At 44.1% G+C, this 18608-nt stretch overlaps 1 protein-coding gene across 2 annotated transcripts in view; it reads right to left on the bottom strand.

The window, feature by feature from the left end:
• SACM1L (SAC1 like phosphatidylinositide phosphatase) overlaps window positions 1–18608 on the bottom strand; it is a 392433-nt gene that overhangs the window by 215147 nt on the left and 158678 nt on the right. The window contains exons 5-6 of one of the 2 annotated variants that reach the window (XM_085607365.1): window positions 8974–9123; window positions 1011–1070 (exon numbers count right to left, since the gene is read on the bottom strand). In XM_085607365.1, the coding sequence (XP_085463491.1) occupies window positions 1011–1070; window positions 8974–9123 (210 nt within the window). Of the gene's footprint in view, window positions 1–1010; window positions 1071–8973; window positions 9139–18608 lie in introns of both variants that reach the window. The other variant, XM_085607364.1, reaches the window with a different exon arrangement.

The following is an 18608-nucleotide window of genomic DNA, read 5'->3' on the forward strand; positions in this document are numbered from 1 at the left end:
TTTCTTAAAAATCAAGCTGCCCATGGTCATTGGGTGATTTTAGCATGCATCATCTCTGCATTACATTTTAGAAAAGCTATGCTGGTGGCTAGTGCCCATGGGTATGCTGGGTATGCTGATCTAAAGTACTGTATGCTGAGAACTGAGTGGATGACCTGTTGTAGGATAGTTGTAAAAACTTCAACACTTTTTTTATATTATCCTCAACTGGATGTTAATATGTTAATACAGCCATAGTTTTCACTCTCACTGAACTTGCTGTGAATTTCCTGATGGTAACATTTCATCAGACAGCACTCTCAAGCACCTTGTACCATTTCAATAACGGATATCGTGCAATACCGAAAATTCTGCAGTTTAAAACACATCATAAAACATAGTACAAACCATAAATGTCTTCACAGTTTACAGGAGCCAAGAGATAACTGGTCTGACTGCCCTGCAGCATGAAGAATAACTTGACTGTAGCTTTCTTTAGGCTACCAATAGTCCCAAGTGTATCTTTGCATCGTAAACGTTGTGTTCATTAAATATTGTTAAATGTAAGCCAATCAGTGTGGCCCTTGTTTCTACATACTCCACTTCTGTTATGCGAACTCTTTGTGATACTTTCAAGAAAATAAATCTTCAAGACCAAAATGACAACTCTTTATTTGCTTTTTACTTTGTTAAGATTCAACCTACCACCTTCCTATTGTGAGTCAGAGAAATGCAATTACTTTGTTTATAATCGGGATCTTTAAGGAGTCAAGGTAATGCAATTAAGATGTTCGCAATTCAGTTATTAGGAGACTCCAGAAGTAACCTTTATGTTTTAATCTTTGATAGATCGGAATAACGCCTAAAAATTGATAAACTTGTTGTCCATCACACTCCATTAATAATTAGGTTTTGCAAAAATGTGAAACATCTCAACAACTGTTCCACGTACTCAGTATGTATTTCTCCATTAACACTTCAACATGTAGGAGACCACGTAACAAGTAATTAAGTTAATAATTTCATATTACCTCTGGCTGAGCAGCAAACTCTCTTAAAAGATGCCCATTCCAAACAAATCGTTGGTCTGCCTGAAACAAAAAGGATATACATGACACAGCTACAGCGTTGATACTAACAAATGGTTAAATAATACGCTAATTTTTCAGTGTTATGTGAAATATTTATGTTTCCCTGACTGCCACCTTCGGATTATTTACTTGCTTAATTATTCATCAGCTTGAATACCCAGTCAGTTCCTGCCTTGGAACACAGGTGCACCGATAAAGGATGTTATAGTCGAACGTGACATGCCTTTGCCCCCTCTTTAAATGGATACAACATCTGAAGGACTGAGGTATCACCCACAAAAACAGACAATTTCTGAATTAAACCAATTAGTGGTAGACGATTTAAGCAGGCATCTTCAAAATACTAAAGTGTAGGAAGTTAATAAAGGGGTTTCAGAAGGCATTTTTCAACTGAAATGGTCAATGCAGATCTGACCAATTTTTGGGAATACTAGCGAAAGAAAATGCTTCCTCTTCAAGTCTCAAGGGCTCCCTTTCATGCGGTCTTTCTCTCAGGAAGCAAACAAACTCCATACATGTAATCTGTCCAGGGAAACACTATTGAATCTGCATAACAGAAAGAGGGTCTATGCCCAAATGGGAGCCTGTCTTTCATCTCCACTACCACGCTAAAGTAGTTCAACTGTATAGTTCAGTCATTGGAAAGTGTGGTAACTATGTAGTGAGCGCCAAGTCCCGTAAAGAATTTGGGCACTGTAAAAGGGAAGGTGACGCTGAAAGGTTGTTGGTAATTGAGGATGGTTGGGGGTGGGATATGGGTTGTTGGGTGCTTATATAGTTGTCCTAGATAAAAAACACAAGTTGGCGTAACGGAAAGGATACTTGCCTACTGTAATGTTGTTTCACACTGTATGTAGGTTGTTCTAGTCCTTATAATAATTGCTTACCGCTGTCTGTAACTTAAAGGTTGTAAGTTCCTTAAATGCCAATAAAGAAATACTTTAAAACATTTTTTATTTTTTTTTTAAACTGTAAAGTTTCATAATAAGCCATCAACTACCTACAGAAAATCACCTATGTGCTGCTTAATGAGTTGTTTTTGGGTGCTGCAGAATACATTTACATTCAGTATGAAAACAGGATCCCCTGCTTAGAACTTATTGTAGCACTTTGAAATCCCATTCTCTCTTTGAAGCCAAGAACAACTGTGAATGTTTGCTATTGGACACAGCAAGTTCTGTCCGTAATTGATATCACCACTGCAAACAGAAGATGGAAATTCATCTTCTGTTTTAAAGTCACGCGATGAGTATTTTCTTTTGCTTTTTGAAAGAAACACAATTATAGGTTCCATCCATTCTTGCTTCCTAAAACTTGTTCAATTTTCAAATTAATTTGTTCACTCTCTTCTGGTGCAGTTTCCTAAAATACTGGAAGGGGTAGTGCCGTTTGTAGACCTCAATGATACTTGAAACTCGGTGTGGAAACAAAGAACTCTCATTGAAAAAAACAGTTAATAGCAGCCACAAAGTTCCCACTATGACAGCACTTTCAAAACGGGCTATTTCCAGGTGAGTAGCTTTGTATTTCAGGGCGACAAACCCTGAAGTAAAACTGTGCGTAAAGCGACTGAGTAGAGACTAGGATATATATTTGCAAGTGTTGCTGTACAAATTCTAAACCCAAGTCTAATAGATAAGTCAAACTACCTTGAACATTTTACGATGAATGCTCTTAATTTGATGTTAACTTCTCTAACAATGAATTCTCAATAGCAGAAACCTTGCAAAGTTATAACAAAGTGGAAGTGGCAAAGAAAAATCACTTGTCATCTTGTGGGCATAATATTCTGCTGGGCCCTCAGGCATAGCATTAGGTAGTAATTGTAGTGCAAAAGAAAAAGAAACTGGAACCCAAACTTCATCTGGTCACCATTCTCTTCATAAGTTCAACCTTTGCTGAACTTTGTGGTGTGATTATAGAGATCTTTCACTGGTCAATACATTGGTGGAACACCTTAAACATTTTGATAAAAGCTGCTAAAATAAAAGAATATGATTGTTGCCATCAATAAAATGTTCTATTGGAGGATGCAGTTAAGCTTCAGCAACGTTGTTTAAAAAAGATTCATACATTTATTACGCAACATTAAGGTAGGGACAAAACATCCACCAATTCTGATTTTGGTAAGCTGAAAGATGTTCTCTTCAGTTTTTGTAAAATTAACTGAGAATCACAACATTTCTAAATTAACAGCACAAATCCCGACAGACTGTATTAAACCATGCTTTGCGTTTAGCTATTTCTTCAAAATAATGACTGCTTGAATGATCCAAGAATGAAAATGAATTACATTTGAATGACTTGATATTAGAATTTGAATTCCAACATTGCAAAGTTATCTCGCCAATATGGAAACCACACAAAATTGAGAGCTTAACTCACATTGCTACCATCACAGTTCTAAATAAAATATGACAGCAGTAATCCACAACTGAACTGACTATATTGTGGCATTCACACTGCTGCACTATCGACTATCATCACTAAAGTGTGCTAAGTGGTTAGAGAATACGTATCACAAGGTGTCAAAGCTACTTCCACTTTATTTTTACTTTTCTGTTTTAATAGCGTATGAGTTTCGCTCCATATTCTGTACAAATAGCCTGTTAACGTTTTGCAAAGAAACCTATTTAATCTATTATTATTTATACCAAGCCAAAAGGAATGGCATAAAAAGAAACGGTCAGACACAATAAAGTCAGCCTAAGGTAGGGAATACCTTGTTCAAAAACAATGCCATGAAAAACTGAAAGAGTTTTATAGGTCGAACAGAGAAAGGGTGAGGTTAAAAGGACAAAAAACTGAAGATGATCATTTTTTGTAACACTGGTATACTTCAAACCTCTGATGTGACCATGATGGACAGGCAGAACAATAGGGCAACTACTCAATTTTACCAGTAACTGGAACCCAGCAAGCCTTCAAGAATGTTAATGTCTGAAGCCATTTTTGACTCTGTATGTACTGAATTTTAGTAAGAAAAAATTCAGACATTTGGGTGGACAAAAAGGAGACGTTTGTTGAATGTGCTTTCCACCTAATCTGCAAGTGCTGAACAGCTTTTATTATATCCATTTGAATGAGCGAATGAGGTTTAATTTAGCAACCTGCAACCACCATCCAAACAAGTATTGATAAAACTATCTATAAATGATCCCTATCTGATACTTAGTAAGTGCTCTTTCATCTTTGTATGTATCAGCTGTTTTATTGCTTTGAAGAGCTTTGCTATGGTGCTGTTGTCTTTTGTTACAGAACTCTACTCTCCTTAAATCCCTTCTAGCAGTACACAGTTCATTTGCGGGTACGTTGCAGTGAGATGGCAGGCCATCGCCGGTCAGGTTCATCGAAAGAAAGTGTGCACCACAATGCAGCCTAAAAATGCAATGAGGTCCAACCTATAGAGGGGTTACACGACAGCAGGATATGGATGCCTGCAGGCAAATGTTCACATAGATCCAAGTCACAAAGAACATGCAGCACATGAGGTCTGCACAGAAAGAAATGATATATTTGGAGAAAAATTGCATGGAAAGGTAAAATAGAATCGTAAACATACACAGCACAGCCTATAAAGGTCAGGAAGGGCATGCACTATAATCCCAGCACACACTCAGAAAGAATTACATACAACACACGTGCCATTGAAATTCCGAACATCCTTCAATCGTTAGAAACCTTTTATGGAAGGCTTTTGATGTCAAACAAGTTTGTGTGAAGGGTTAGGTGAAGCACAAAATGTATAGGCCTTGCAGCCAGGTGGTCACCATCATTTTCAAATCAGTATGTGAAAAGTAAATTTTAAGTGGTCATGAGCTAAAGGCTATGTTTTATCAACCCCGCTTTATTAGTTGAACTACACTCCCGACTGTTAAAGGGGGTGTATACAAGAGAAAAAGGTATCAAGGAAACAATACGAAAAGCATAAATGAAGAGAGCACGTTTCATTACCCCTTCAAGGATATCTAATATTCATTGTGAATACATCAAAAATCAATTTCAAATACACACAGAAAAAGGCGCTTCTTCAAAGAGAAACACAACGACATAAAACAAAAAATCATGTACATATCAATGAACAAAGGACATAGTACAAATGACAATAACCCAAAGCAAATTATTCACACCAGTGTCCCTCTCAATTGCAGGCGAACCACTGAGAGGTAGTCAAAAAAGGAAACACTAGAAAAGGCTAAGTGGCCCAGTTTTGAGTGTCCCCACGAAAATCTAAGAATCACTAAAACTCTAGTGACTCCTCCATCCAATGTCTGTCGACGTGACCACGTTTCAGCCCTTATTCCTTATGGCCTCTTGAGGACAGGGGCTATACAGAACTACAATAAAAAAAAAGGAAAAAAAAGAATGCAAAAAAAAAGATCCTTTACCTATTGAAAAAGAAAAAAAAAAAAAAAGGAAATATTACTCTCATCCAGGGTTCAAAGTAGGGAACAACAGATATGGATGGTGACTACCCAGCAAGTGCCACACAGGAGTCCCCAACAGAACCACACCACAGTGAGCCAATTAATAAAAATCCCTATTACCATGAAACTCCACAAAGTGACAATCTATGAGGATTATTAAAAGTTAAATAAAATAATATAAGGACAACTCAACACACTAAAAACCTATTACCAACAAGTGCCCACAATTTCCTAAACAATAATACCGAGCTACCAAATCAACCACAACTAAACCACCAAATTCCTTATTCCATCTCACCAAATAAAACAAAAAACAGAAAAATCCCTCCAGAACCACTTACATACTCCCTCAATAGTTGGGCGCTAGTTCTCTCACGCTGCAGGGTGGACAGCAGACTTAATACACTGCCTACAGTAAATAAATACAAACTATAACAAACCATCAATGAAAAAGGAATACTAATAATATTAAAAAACCATCGTAATCAAGACCCAAGTCCTACAGTGAATCAAACCACCACCAAGGTGCAGGTGACAGTCTTACCTCTTCAACATTATGAATGCCCGCCAGCTGAAACTCTCAACTTCAAAAATGATCCAAACACCGGGTTCTCCAATTTACTCCTATGGTGCAAACACAATTGAAATACTGATGATGCCCGTTATGCAAACGGCTCCGTCGCTGTAATAATCCCAACCCAAAGTCACAAGGCTAAGGGAGAGGGCATAAGGCGATCCACTTACTCAATGAATGTCGGGTCAGTCCAAAAGCCAAAACCTCACTCCACACCAGCTCCTCAGTCGCTCGGGTTAGTGTATACCACATAGCGTCGAGCGTCAAACCCGGAAATAAAGATTCCGCCATTCGCCAGTCCCGCCCTCCGACAGCAATAACATAGAAAGGGGACTAGGGCACGGTAACAACTCTATAAAATCGTCTAATTTATTAGACCATCAAAAATGAAAAATAAAAATAAATATATATTAGGCGCCACACCATCCCAAAAGGGCAGGAACCACCAATGTCCCAATTAAATAAAGGGAAATTTATAGGTACAACAAGAAGACGCGAGTCGCACCAGGCAATATGGATCCCAGCATACACCAGTCCACCCCTCCAGCAACATTAACATGGAGAGGGGACTGGAGGTAAGCACATTCCGAAATGAATCACCTAAATCCCCAGGCTATCATAATATCGATTGGATATATATCACACAGCAAACCATCCCAAAAAAAAGAACAAGGGTCAACAATAACACAATACAAAATATAAAATACGACCAACTTAAACTACACCACTCACTAAAAATAAAATAAATCTGATTTACTGGGCAGTCACCAAACCACACTGAAGGGCCCCAGATCGAAGGACGAGAGCAACATCCTACTCCTAACCATGCAGTTATATACAATATCTACATATATACAATAATGAAAAATATAAATAAAGAAGAGAACCCTATACAGGTGACATAAAAAGCATACAATGCACACATTGAACACAAGAGGAATGCTATACATCAAAATTCTGAAAACCCCCTTCCAAGTTAAAATCAGGGGGCTACTCCTTTCCATCTACATATGTATATAGGATGCTGCAGGTTAATTCTCAATCAGAGCCCAAACCTCATCTCGATCATGCGGTTCTCTTGGAGCGTCTCCATAGTGCGGGTGTAACCAATCTAGCTTTAGATTGGTTAACGTCCTACCTCAGTGACAGACAGCAAGCAGTGGCTTTACCACCTTTTCAATCAGCCACTCGACAGGTGAACCAGGGAGTTCCTCAAGGGTCGGCGATTAGCCCGATCCTGTTTAATATCTTCGACCCCTTATAGCACTGATTAAGTCATTCGGCATATCAGTCATCAATTATGCCGATGACACTCAACTGATTTTTTCATTTGAGGGTAGCGAGTCGGTTTCGAAAGACACGGCCACAGCTGAATGGCTGCGAACCAACTCACTCCAGTTTAATGGGGCTAAAACGGAGGTTCTCCATTGCTCTCCTGATCGCCTCCCCCGGGCGCTGCCTGATGATTTTTGGCCACCTTCCATTCCTGGCTCTGTGGCAGGAGCTAAATGGGCCCGTAATTTAGGAGTGGTATTCGAACCGGACCTACAGTTGGATGGTTCAGTTAATAAGACCGCAGCGACTTGTATGGGCCTGCTTCGTGCCCTACGCAAAATTTTGCCTATTCTCCCCCAAGGTTTTAGGGCAGAGGTGGTGCGGAGTATTATACTCAGTAGATTAGACTACTGCAACGCATTGCTCTTAGGAGCTCCTAAAAAACTGATCCTTAGGATGCAGAGGATCCAGAACATGGCGGCGAAACTGGCTTTATCGCGCCCACGCTCTGCTTCCTCCTCTGCAGCTCTAGCTGATCTACACTGGCTGCCGATACAACAGAGGATCGCGTTTAAGGCGGCATGTCTTGTATTTAAGGCGTAGCATGGACTTGGACCAATCCCACTCCAGGGCCTGTTTTCCTGGTACCAAGCTGCCCGGCCTTTGAGATCCTCATCGGCGTTTCTGGTGCGGATCCCAAGGATCACTAGAGTCAGGATAGGTGGCCGAGCTTTTAGCCACACAGCCGCCTCATTATGGAATTCCCTTCCGCTAGTGCTGAGGGGTAAGCAAGATTTGACCTCCTTCAAAAGGGACCTTAAGACCTATCTGTTCCCTAGGGCAATGTAAACATTCTTCCGATGGTTTAAATGGGGTCTCAGCGCCAGGATACCCTTGGGGTGACAGATGCGCTTAATAAGAACCAAATACATACATCATTTAAGCCCATACTTGATGTCTGATACCTTTCTATCAAACGCGCTTCTAGATTATTTAGTTTACTCTGCAAAGTTGTTTTGGTAGGTGCCTTAACCACCGCCAGAATAGACCATTCCAAATCATTTTCTCAGTGTCCCTTTTCAATAAAGTGCTGGACCATAGGAGCCCCTATGGTCTTACATCGAATCCGAGATTTATGCTGTATGATCCGCATTTTGGCAGCTTGTGTCGTTTGTCCGATATAAGTTTTCACACAGGCAAGTCACACACTACATTTTTAGTGTTACAATTAGAGAAACACAATTGTTTATGTTGTTTTTTATGAATCACCACCACTTTTGAATCTTTGGTATAGGTAAAGGCAGCACAGTTATTGCACTTGTATGTTAACCCCTTCAGTGCCCGCCCCTTTCCCCGCCCTGTGCCGGCCGTTGCATTAGCGGGCGGGGTCAATGACGAGCTGGACTCGTCATGGGCACAGCGCAACCGCGGCCCATGACGAGTCCAGCTCGTCATGGGCACTGAAGGGGTTAAAGGGGGTGTGGCATTGCAAAATATGTGGTATACAAACTTTTTTTTAAATCTGTACTAGAATGGCAGGTTTAAATAAAATAAAAAACATTCATTTTTATTAAAAAAGACAGACCAGTCGCAACTACCACATATTCTTATTTCTGAAGTACCTTACCCTTTCTAGAAGACTCATCTCCTGGAACTCTGGGCTGGTGTTGGATAACCGTTGCAGCGTGTGTGTCAGATCATACGTGGTTGAGAAATAAAACCCATCCACACTCAAGACATGGTTGATCATCGTTAGGAAGAGTTTGTTGTCCTGCAACTGTTCATGAGGAAACTGTTAGAAAATTTACTACATTTAGGAAGCAATAATCAAAGCAGTTATTACTTGTTTTACTGAACTACGCAAGTGATTTAACCAGTTAACTCCACAGAACATCACCTTTGTACTACTTTACCAACTAAAGATATATAGCAGAGAAAGGTGTATTTTGCAAACGTCATTCAGTGCATTTTCTACAACAGGGTCACAAAATTGGTATTACACAAGGGACAGTAAGATGATTGTGGCTCATTTGCAATTATGTGTTCCCAATGAAAAGGACTGGGATTACCTTGGTCTCTTGCTTTATAGCAGCATACCCATTGGCACACCACCTGTAGAGTCCACCAACAACGTGGGAGCTGAACATTTGCCACCCAAATCTATGGAGAAGGATAAAGAGAGGCTCAAGAAAAACAGGTATGCTAGGCACACATGCGCAAATCTGTCAACACTGAATGAGTTACTAAGACAGGATTTGAGCATGTGCCTCCAGCCTTTGAGGGGAGTAGTCTCCATGCCCAGCAAAATAGTCTGGCTGACTAGATCTATGCACTCACTAAACCCTACTGTTGGAGTGACAGGTGAGTTTTTGCGATGCTCACTCTGAGGCACAGGTAAACACTGTAATATTGTGCAACTGCACAGCAGACTGCTGCATTTTGCTGAAATATGGCACAGTTTTGCACTGTACATAGCTTTACGAGAAAGAGGCCCCAGGCTTAAAAACCTGATTCAGATGAAACACAATGCAGCAGAGTGAGCCCTCTTCCAGCAGATTACTGTATGATGAAAAAAGCTCTATAGTTTTATGTAGCTATAGTTCCTACCTACATAAAATCAAGCAAATGTATCCTGAATAGTAAGGGATAAGGTGAGAAAGGATTTGAAACACACTGGGCTGACTGAATAAGTACTGCTTGGAGTCTGTCACAATTAAAAACCAATAAAGGCCAGTCAGCAGTACGGAGGCCTTCCAGCAAACCTTAGACCAAATAGCTCACATCACTGATAGTGAGCTTTAAAACTCAAGATTGGAGCCCAGCAGTAAATAATCCCTTTTTTTCAATGGGCAATCATTTTATTAAAGGGTCTGACTGTATACTGTGCAGCTAAAAACACTGATAACGAAGACGAAAGGCCAACCAAAATGACAACAGGAACTTAAGATGTTCTCTAGTCAATTTTATATGGACCTTAGCAACAACGTGCTATATAATACTTGGAGCTGAGAGCAAACGATGAAAATTCATGATGGAGATAAGAGCTAGACATCATAAGAGACCAGATGGTATAAGGCTTTGCTAGTAGAAAAAGTATTTATCTGAGGGCGAACAGCAGGCTCAGTAGATGCGGTCCCCATTGAAGTTCATATTGGACATGCTGGAAGTCCCCCCTCCCCCCCCCAACCCTCCCAAAAAAACACAAGCAACACAATAGACAGCAATACGGAAAACAGACTGCGCTCTTAACCAGGTTAAGAACTCAGTGGTTATATAGGCCAAATACCGTTAAAATCAGAGGGGCTTTGAATGGGGGTTGCATAGCAAGGTCCTAAAAGTCGAGGCTTTGCCTTGCGTTCTCCTGGCAGTCATCAACTAGCCAACCTAACGTATTATATATACTTTATTTTCAACAATCTGTTGTTCAAACGCCTAGCGTGGATTCATATGGTGAAAAACATACTTTCTACTTTTGGCATGACCTAAATGTGTATGCTCCGCATTTGAATTGCTGGTGTTGTACAGCCCATTAAGATCACAATGGTGCACTCACTAAACGTGTAAAACTGTTATGCTCATTATGGCAATTAAAAACATTCAAGTGCTAAACCATATCCCCAGATATTTCCAGAATATCGGCATTGACACTACTGCTTCTTGCGTTTCACTGTAACAAGCGATTTCATGAATTATACCTTGTTGAATAATTATCAATTTTCACATGGCTAAGCAAGTTTTTCTTGTTTATTTTATTTATGTTACGGAACTCCAAGGAGGTCCATATAAAATCTAAATATTGAATACATAAAGATGAAATAAAATTCTGATTTACAATTGTAAACACATAATAAATACAGACCACCCCACCAATATATCTAACAATCATAAAATATATCCAAGGCTCTAAAAACTAGCAGTAGCCTATTCTACAACAAGCATTGGCATAGCCAATTGGGACCTTTGGGACCTTATAAGTATTTAATTATGCAGCACAATAGCCTTGGTGCAACATCAACTGTTGCATGGCTAAACACTTATAATGTCCCAAAGGCGAGACCTATTGGCTATGCCAATGCTTGTATACTTTGCACCTGATTACCATCTTCTTCCACTTGATGGTAAATTTAAACATGCTGTTTTCGTGAGTAGTCAGAATTTGCAAATGTTTAGTACATGTGAATGGCGACTATGTAATTGGTATCACAATATTAGAATTGCTAATTTATGTCACAAATTAAGGATTCCCTGCAGGTAAACAACACTGTGCATTTTTCGCAACCCTTTTTTGTGTGCAAATCTTAGTATATAAAAATGGCCGATGTTGCAGTCGCAAATCATTTCGCAAATAGATTCGCAATATCCAAATACTTTCAGGTGCCTCGTGATTTATTTCTGTATTCTATATCAGCAGAAACGTACTATTAAAAGATGAGCTGTAAAGTAAAACCAAATTGAAACTTTTACGTCTATAATACACACCACCGTCACACTCAAGACCACCCCGAACTCTCTTCTTATTCCCAAACAGCATCCCACCACAGGATCTATCCACAGTTGGCAGACGTTGTTTGAGTTAAACCTGCAAAACACACAAGATGATGGACGGAATGTTGCACATTGGCAAAACATTCACCCCCAGTCACAAATCTGGGTTTAATCCATCGTTATTTTGCTCACCACGCCACCCCAGTTCAGACATGGCCATATGCAAATCAGTCTTGACCCTGTGCCTCATGAGAACAGTCCAACACGAACTGCCAAGCCACGTCTTCCCTGGACCGGAATCAAGCATCCTAGGACCGGTTTCGGGGTTTCACCCCTTTTCAGCCAGGATATCTTGACTCCAGTGGCATAGTGAGCACGGGGTAAAGGCCAGGACCCAGCAGTAATGTACAGTTTCTGCCCGTGTTAAACTGAGGGGGTCTTTAATACATTTTAAAAGCAGTCTTGTCAGAAATCAATGCAAAGCAATCGTTTCTGCTAGATAAGGTATTCTGCAATCCAAGGGCCTGACCGCCAAATTACAATTTTGAGAAACAATCGCTGAACACGCTGAAATTTCGTCTTTGTCCACTAGATAACAGTGATACGTTACGGGTGAGTGTTTTCTACAACAATTGTAAAAATCAAAAGGTCTATGCACGTAAATCTGAGAAAGTCATAGATTTCAGCATGCGAAAAAGTCTCTACTTTAGGTTGAAGGTTTAGCTGCAGCTCACGTTTTCCCCCATGGAAACAAATCTCTTCCCTGCACTCTCTGCAAACTATCGTGGAGTAAGGGAATTTTTCACACCTAATTTGCACACCACAGACTTTTCGGCACTACATTTCGGGGCACACAATGGTTGTGGAAACTGCTGGGGAATATCCAGTCATATGTTTGAATTTTCTGACGTTCAACACTTTGCCAATGACCGCCTCTCACCATTGAAAACATGCATTTAGAACAGAAACAATAAACATAACTGCCGAAAATCGGCCCTATTCACATAGTGCGACATTGCGCGCTTTAAAAACAAGTACTTTGCTGAGGAGCAGGTGGGAGGGGGGGAATAGGCATCAAAGTTAAACGGGCGCAATAATTGGAAACAGATGGCTTCGCTGCTCGCTCCCGAGACACATAGGCTATGGGAGGGGACATTTAAAGATAAGGCGGGACATACCCGAGCTTTTGGCCATTTGCGTGCATCTTTTGTGGAAGCAATGGCCAATCAAATGCGTGGCAGTAAAAAAAAAAAACCACGAGGAGAAGCTGTGGGAGTCTGAAGTCCTTACAATAAGCCTCGCAGAGCAGCGAATGCGCGCTGGCTCAGGAGAGACCTAAAAAGGAATGTAAAGTGTCTTTCGTGCCATCAGTGCAAAGATTAAGATTAGTACATGAAACACTATCAACCTCTATGACGTACAAACTAATACACCCTAATATAACTTTAAAAAGTTAAGAATTCTATTACAAAATATTTCATTAGGAGGTACATAAAGTGACTGTAATAATATTGAAGCTGAAAGAATAAACAACTACAAACATAACGGCCTCAACCAATTTCGCCGACATAATAGCAGAGCAGGGCAAATAAATAAAACATGGTTAAGATCTTGCTGAAGATGCATACCATTTAGCCAACAGGGGATTTAAAGACAGCAGGTCTTGCCTCAGAAGCATCCAAAAGCGCCGTACTCCATGAGGCAGATTCCAAGGAAAAAACATCTGTACTTTATTTACCAAACAGGAATCAATAGCCAGGTGATGACCCCCTCTTTAGAATATAGGCCTCCCAATCCATGCGAAAACTCAGGGACCAGGAGGCTTGTTTTAGGGTAACTTTTAGTTGCTGCAGCATCAAAGTAAAGATCAAAGAAGGGTCTCTTGGAGCAAATCTGTCGCAGTCACACAATTTCTATAAATTAATGAATTTTCTTTTGGGCCATCTAAAATGTTTTATTTTAGCCAGAACCTAAGTGTGCCATAATTGACTTTTACAAGGCACACGGCTCAGCACACTATTCTTGCAAGGCCCGGCACAAAAGCTTTTCTCAGGCCGAAGTCTAGCCTTAAGCAGCCACAGAAAAAGCTGGGTTGACTGAGGCCAAGCTTCTAAGGAACTCAACCAAAGATTTAAAAAAAAATCGAAGCACAAGTTACTACTTGTGTAACGATACATCTGTAAGAGACATTAGTTAGTGATAGATTCCTAACCTTAGAATATCCGCAGGCATCAGACTGGATCCGGAAAGTTTGTCAGCAGTACCACTGCGCATCGAAGGTGGCATTGTGCGGCTCCGCGTCCGTCGCTGGCGTCGTATGCTCCGAGATGATGTCACAGAGACTACTTAGGCGCCACCCATGTGCACTGACGTCAGTTCTGTACACGACTTTCCGCGCCAGGAAGGCAGAGCCAAGCAAGAAACTGACCACTGGTGCCATGAAACTAGGGCCCTGAAAATGATGACCTTAACCCTAGAAATCAGTTCGCGGGGAGGATGGGTGGGACGGTAAGGAATCTATCACTAACTGTCTCTTACAGATCTATTGTTACACAAGTAGTAACTTGTGCATCTGAAAGAGACACATTAGTGATAGATTCCTTACCCTAGAATAGATACCCCAGCAATACCAACCCCTGTGGTGGGTCTGTGAACAAGATTACACCAGAAAGTCACGGAGGACAGAACGGCAAAAGAAGCTGTCCCTCCGGACTTGACTGTCAAGGCAATAATGCTTGGTAAACGCGTGCAGCGAGGCCCACGTAGCTGCCTGACAAATGTCCTGCAAGGCAACGCCGAGTCCCAAGGCAGTAGTTGCTGCCGTTGCCCTGGTAGAATGGGCACGTAGCCCCACAGGAGGCTCCTTCTTAGCCAACGAGTAACATGCTTTGATGCACAGAACGACCCACTGAGAGATGGTTCGTTTGTGCACGGCCCGACCTTTTTTGGCGCCTACGTAGCCAACAAAAAGCTGGTCATCCACCCGGAACTATTGTATGCGCTTTAGATAGAACGATGACGCACGTTTTGGGTCCAGACGGTGAAGCCTCTCTTCCTCTTTTGAAGGATGTGGAGGCGGAAAGAAGGTAGGCAAAGTGATGGTCTGCCCGATGTGGAAGGGCGTGACAACCTTCGGCAAGAAAGAAGGGCAACTCCTTAAAACCAGCTTGTCCGGATGAACAGAAAGAAAAGGAGGTTTAGAAGAAAGCGCCTGGAGCTCACTCACTCTTCTGGCAGAGGTGATAGCTACCAGGAAAGTCGTCTTGAGAGTGAGAAGACGTAAGGGACAGTTATGAAGGGGCTCAAAGGGAGCGCACATCAGATATGTCAAGACAAGATTTAAGTCCCATTGAGGCAATATGAAAGGCACGGGAGGAAACGTGTGTGTAATGCCTTTGAGGAAGCGATTAACAACTGGCGACTTAAGAAGACGGCTGATCTGGAAGCCATAGAAAGGCGGAGATGGCCAAAAGATAACCCTTGATAGTGCCCAGAGCAGAGCCCTGCAAGACCAAAGAGAGAAGGAACAGAAGGACCTCGGAAAGAGGGGCAGAAAGGGGGTCCACAGCCTTTGCTGTGCACCATGCCAAAAATTTGTTCCACCTGCAGGAGTATACCGTTTTTGTGGAGGGACGCCTGGCTGCCAGAATGACACCACAGACTTCAAGAGGAAGGTCGAAAGCTGTAAACTGTCTCCGCTCAATTTCCACGCATGGAGGTGGAGACCGTCCCCTGCTGCTGCGACAGAAGATCCTCCCGAAGAGGCAGACGGATCGAGGGATCGATCGCCATGCTGAGTAGCTTGGGGTACCAGTATCTTCGTGTCCAATCCGGAGCCACAAGGATGACTTGGGCCCGGTCGCGCCAAATCTTCTTCAGCACTCTACCACTTCTTCAGGGCAGAAGTGGTATAGGCGGAAAGGCGTACAACAGACCGCAGCTCCACTCGCGATGAAAAGCGTCGCCGAGCGAGTGCCGCCTTGGAAATTCCAACGCGTAGAACTGATGACATTGCGCGTTCTCTTTAGTGGCTCTCGCCACTGCAGAAAGAGACCTTGCGCCACGTCCAAGTTCAGACACCATTCGTGATCCATCATGCACCGGCGGCTGAGTTCGTCCGGCCTGGCGTTCAGAGAACCTGCCAGGTGTTGAACCACCAAGGTGATGCCTTGATGTTCCAGCCATGTCCAGAGGCGAAGAGCATCCTGGCAGAGGGTCCACAACCCAACCCCGCCCGGTTTGTTGCAGTACCACATGGCGGTGGTGTTCTCCATGAACACCTGGACTACACTTCCCCGGACAGAGGGAAGGAATGCTTTCAGTGGAAGACTGATCGCCCGAAGCTCCAAAAGGTTGATATGGAGGCGGAACTCTGCCGGAGAACAGAGGCCTCTGATCTCCGCCTCTCTCAAGTGGCCGCCCCATTCCAGGAGAGACGCATCCGTCACCCCTGTATGCTCCGGTTGGGGAAGGGAGAGGGATCTGCCCTTGACCCAATCGCGATTCGTGAGCCACCACTGCAATTGTCGTGCGGTGCCCTCAGAGATCTGGACGTGATCGGACAGTTTGCCCTGATGCTGTGCCCACTGGAACTTCAGGTCCCACTGCAGAGCCCGCATATGCCATCTGGCATGTTGCACTAGCAGGATGCAGGAGGCCATTAGGCCCAGGAGCCGGAGGGTCATCCTGACCGAAACCCGGGATAGAGGCTGAAAGGTCAGAATCATAGCTTGAATATCCCGGACTCGCTGCTTGGGAGGATAAACCAGAAACTGCGTCGAATCCAGAACCGCTCCGATGAAGAGGAGCTTCTGAGAGGGACCCAGGTGCAACTTCGGCACATTGATGGAAAACTCAAGCAAATGCAGGAGGTCGGCCGTAGTCTGGAGGTGGGAGACGACTGCCTGGGGCGATCCCGCCGTAAACAACCAGTCGTCAGATAGGGGGAAGACTGGAACCCCTGATTTGCGCAGATGAGCTGAGACCACCGCCATCACTTCCGTGAACACCTGAGGGGCACTAGTAAGGCAGAAGGGGAGCATGGCAAACTGAAAATGCTCTTGGCCTACCGTGAACCGCAGGTAACACCGGTGGGCCGGCAGGACGGGGGATATGAAAATATGTGTCCTGCAAGTCCAACGCTACCATCCAGTCTCCAGGATCAAGGGCAGCCAAGACCTGAGCCAGAGTCAGAATCTTGAACTTCTCCTTCCGGAGGAAGCGGTTGACGTTCCTGAGGTCCAAGATGGGGCACAGGCCCCCTTTCTACTTCTTGGGGACTAGAAATTAGTGGAAACAACCACCACGTCCTACTTCTGGCCCAGGAACGTGCTCGACGGCCCCCTTGGCCAAGAGGGCCGTGACTTCCTGCTGGAGAAGTCCGAAATGGTCCCCCCAACATGCGGTGGACCTGAGGTGGCATGGCTGGAGGGGCAGACTCTAAGGGGAGGGAGTAGCCCCTTCAAACGATTTGCAACACCCACCTGTCCGAGGTAACGGAACGCCAGTGGGGGAGGTGATGGCGAATCCGGACGCTCACCGGCGTGGGGTGTGCCCCAAAGCTCGGACTAGGAAGGCTTCGAGGTGGATGCTGCGGGAGCGGAGGTGGACTGACCCGCACGCTGGTCCCCTGTCCCACCGGGGCGTGAACCACGTCCGCGGCTGCGCTGAGGTTGGTTCTGCGCAGGCTTCTGGCTGAACGAACGTGTCGGGTGCCCCTTCCGTGGCCACGAAAGGAATGAAAAGCAGACGTGGCTGGGCGCGTGGTGGAGAGACCCAAGGACTTGGCCGTAGCCCGGGAGTCCTTAAAATGCTCCAGCGTACTATCTGCCTTATCGCCAAAAAGGTGAGTACCATTAAAGGGCATGTCCATAAGAGAACTCTGAACATCCCCTGAAAACCCAGTGAACCGCAACCAGGCGTGGCGACTGAGGGCCACTGTTGTGGACATCGCCCTACCCAGTGAGTCCGCGGTGTCCAGTCCGCTCAGGATGGCGAACTTTGCTGCATCCTTCCCCTCAGCAACAGCTTGGGAAAGCAATGTCCGAACCTCCTCCGGACACTGAGGCAGCACCTGCGCAACCGTGTCCCACACATCGTGGGAGTAACGGCCCAAGAGGCATGCGGGGTTCACCGAACACAGCCCTAAGCTGGCCGAACTGTTCCAGCTTCTTGGATTCCTTATCTGGCGGGGCGGTTGGGAAAGTGCTTTGGGAAGTGGAGGCCTGGATGACCAGGCTCTCCAGAGTTGGTGTGGGTTGTCAAAAAAGCAGGGTCACCCGGGTCCAGGCGATGACGCCTGGCTACGTTTTTATCCACAGGAACCCCCGGTTGCTGGTCCCGACCAGGTGCCCATCAATACGTCAGTTAACGCCTCACTGAATGGTAGCAGGGGCCCCATAGAGCTTGCCGCCGGCTGAAGTACTTCAGTGAGGAGATTAGTTTTGAGGGTCACCGTAGGCAGGTCAAGGCCCTCCTCCATAGCCACAGCAGGAGGAGAGGTCAAGGCCACCTGCATCCTCCAACTATTCTGTCCATTCCTGTTCCGACCCGCACTGCTGTGCAAGAGGGTCCTCAGAACCCTCCCAGTCGTCCTCGTCTTTCACTGCCTGTGGAACAGGCTGCGGCGGCAGGGGAGGGACAGTGGAATAAAAAGGGCCTGTCCGGTTCAGTGTCCCAATTAGGGTCCCAACTAGGGACAAAATTGTCCGGGAAACCGGGCAAGGGCGGAACAAACTGAACCCACTGCGGTGCCAGGAATGGAGACGAGGGCGCCGC

The sequence above is a fragment of the Triturus cristatus genome, chromosome 5_2, assembly GCF_964204655.1.
Source record: "Triturus cristatus chromosome 5_2, aTriCri1.1, whole genome shotgun sequence".
NCBI classification, from domain to species: Eukaryota; Metazoa; Chordata; class Amphibia; order Caudata; family Salamandridae; genus Triturus; species Triturus cristatus.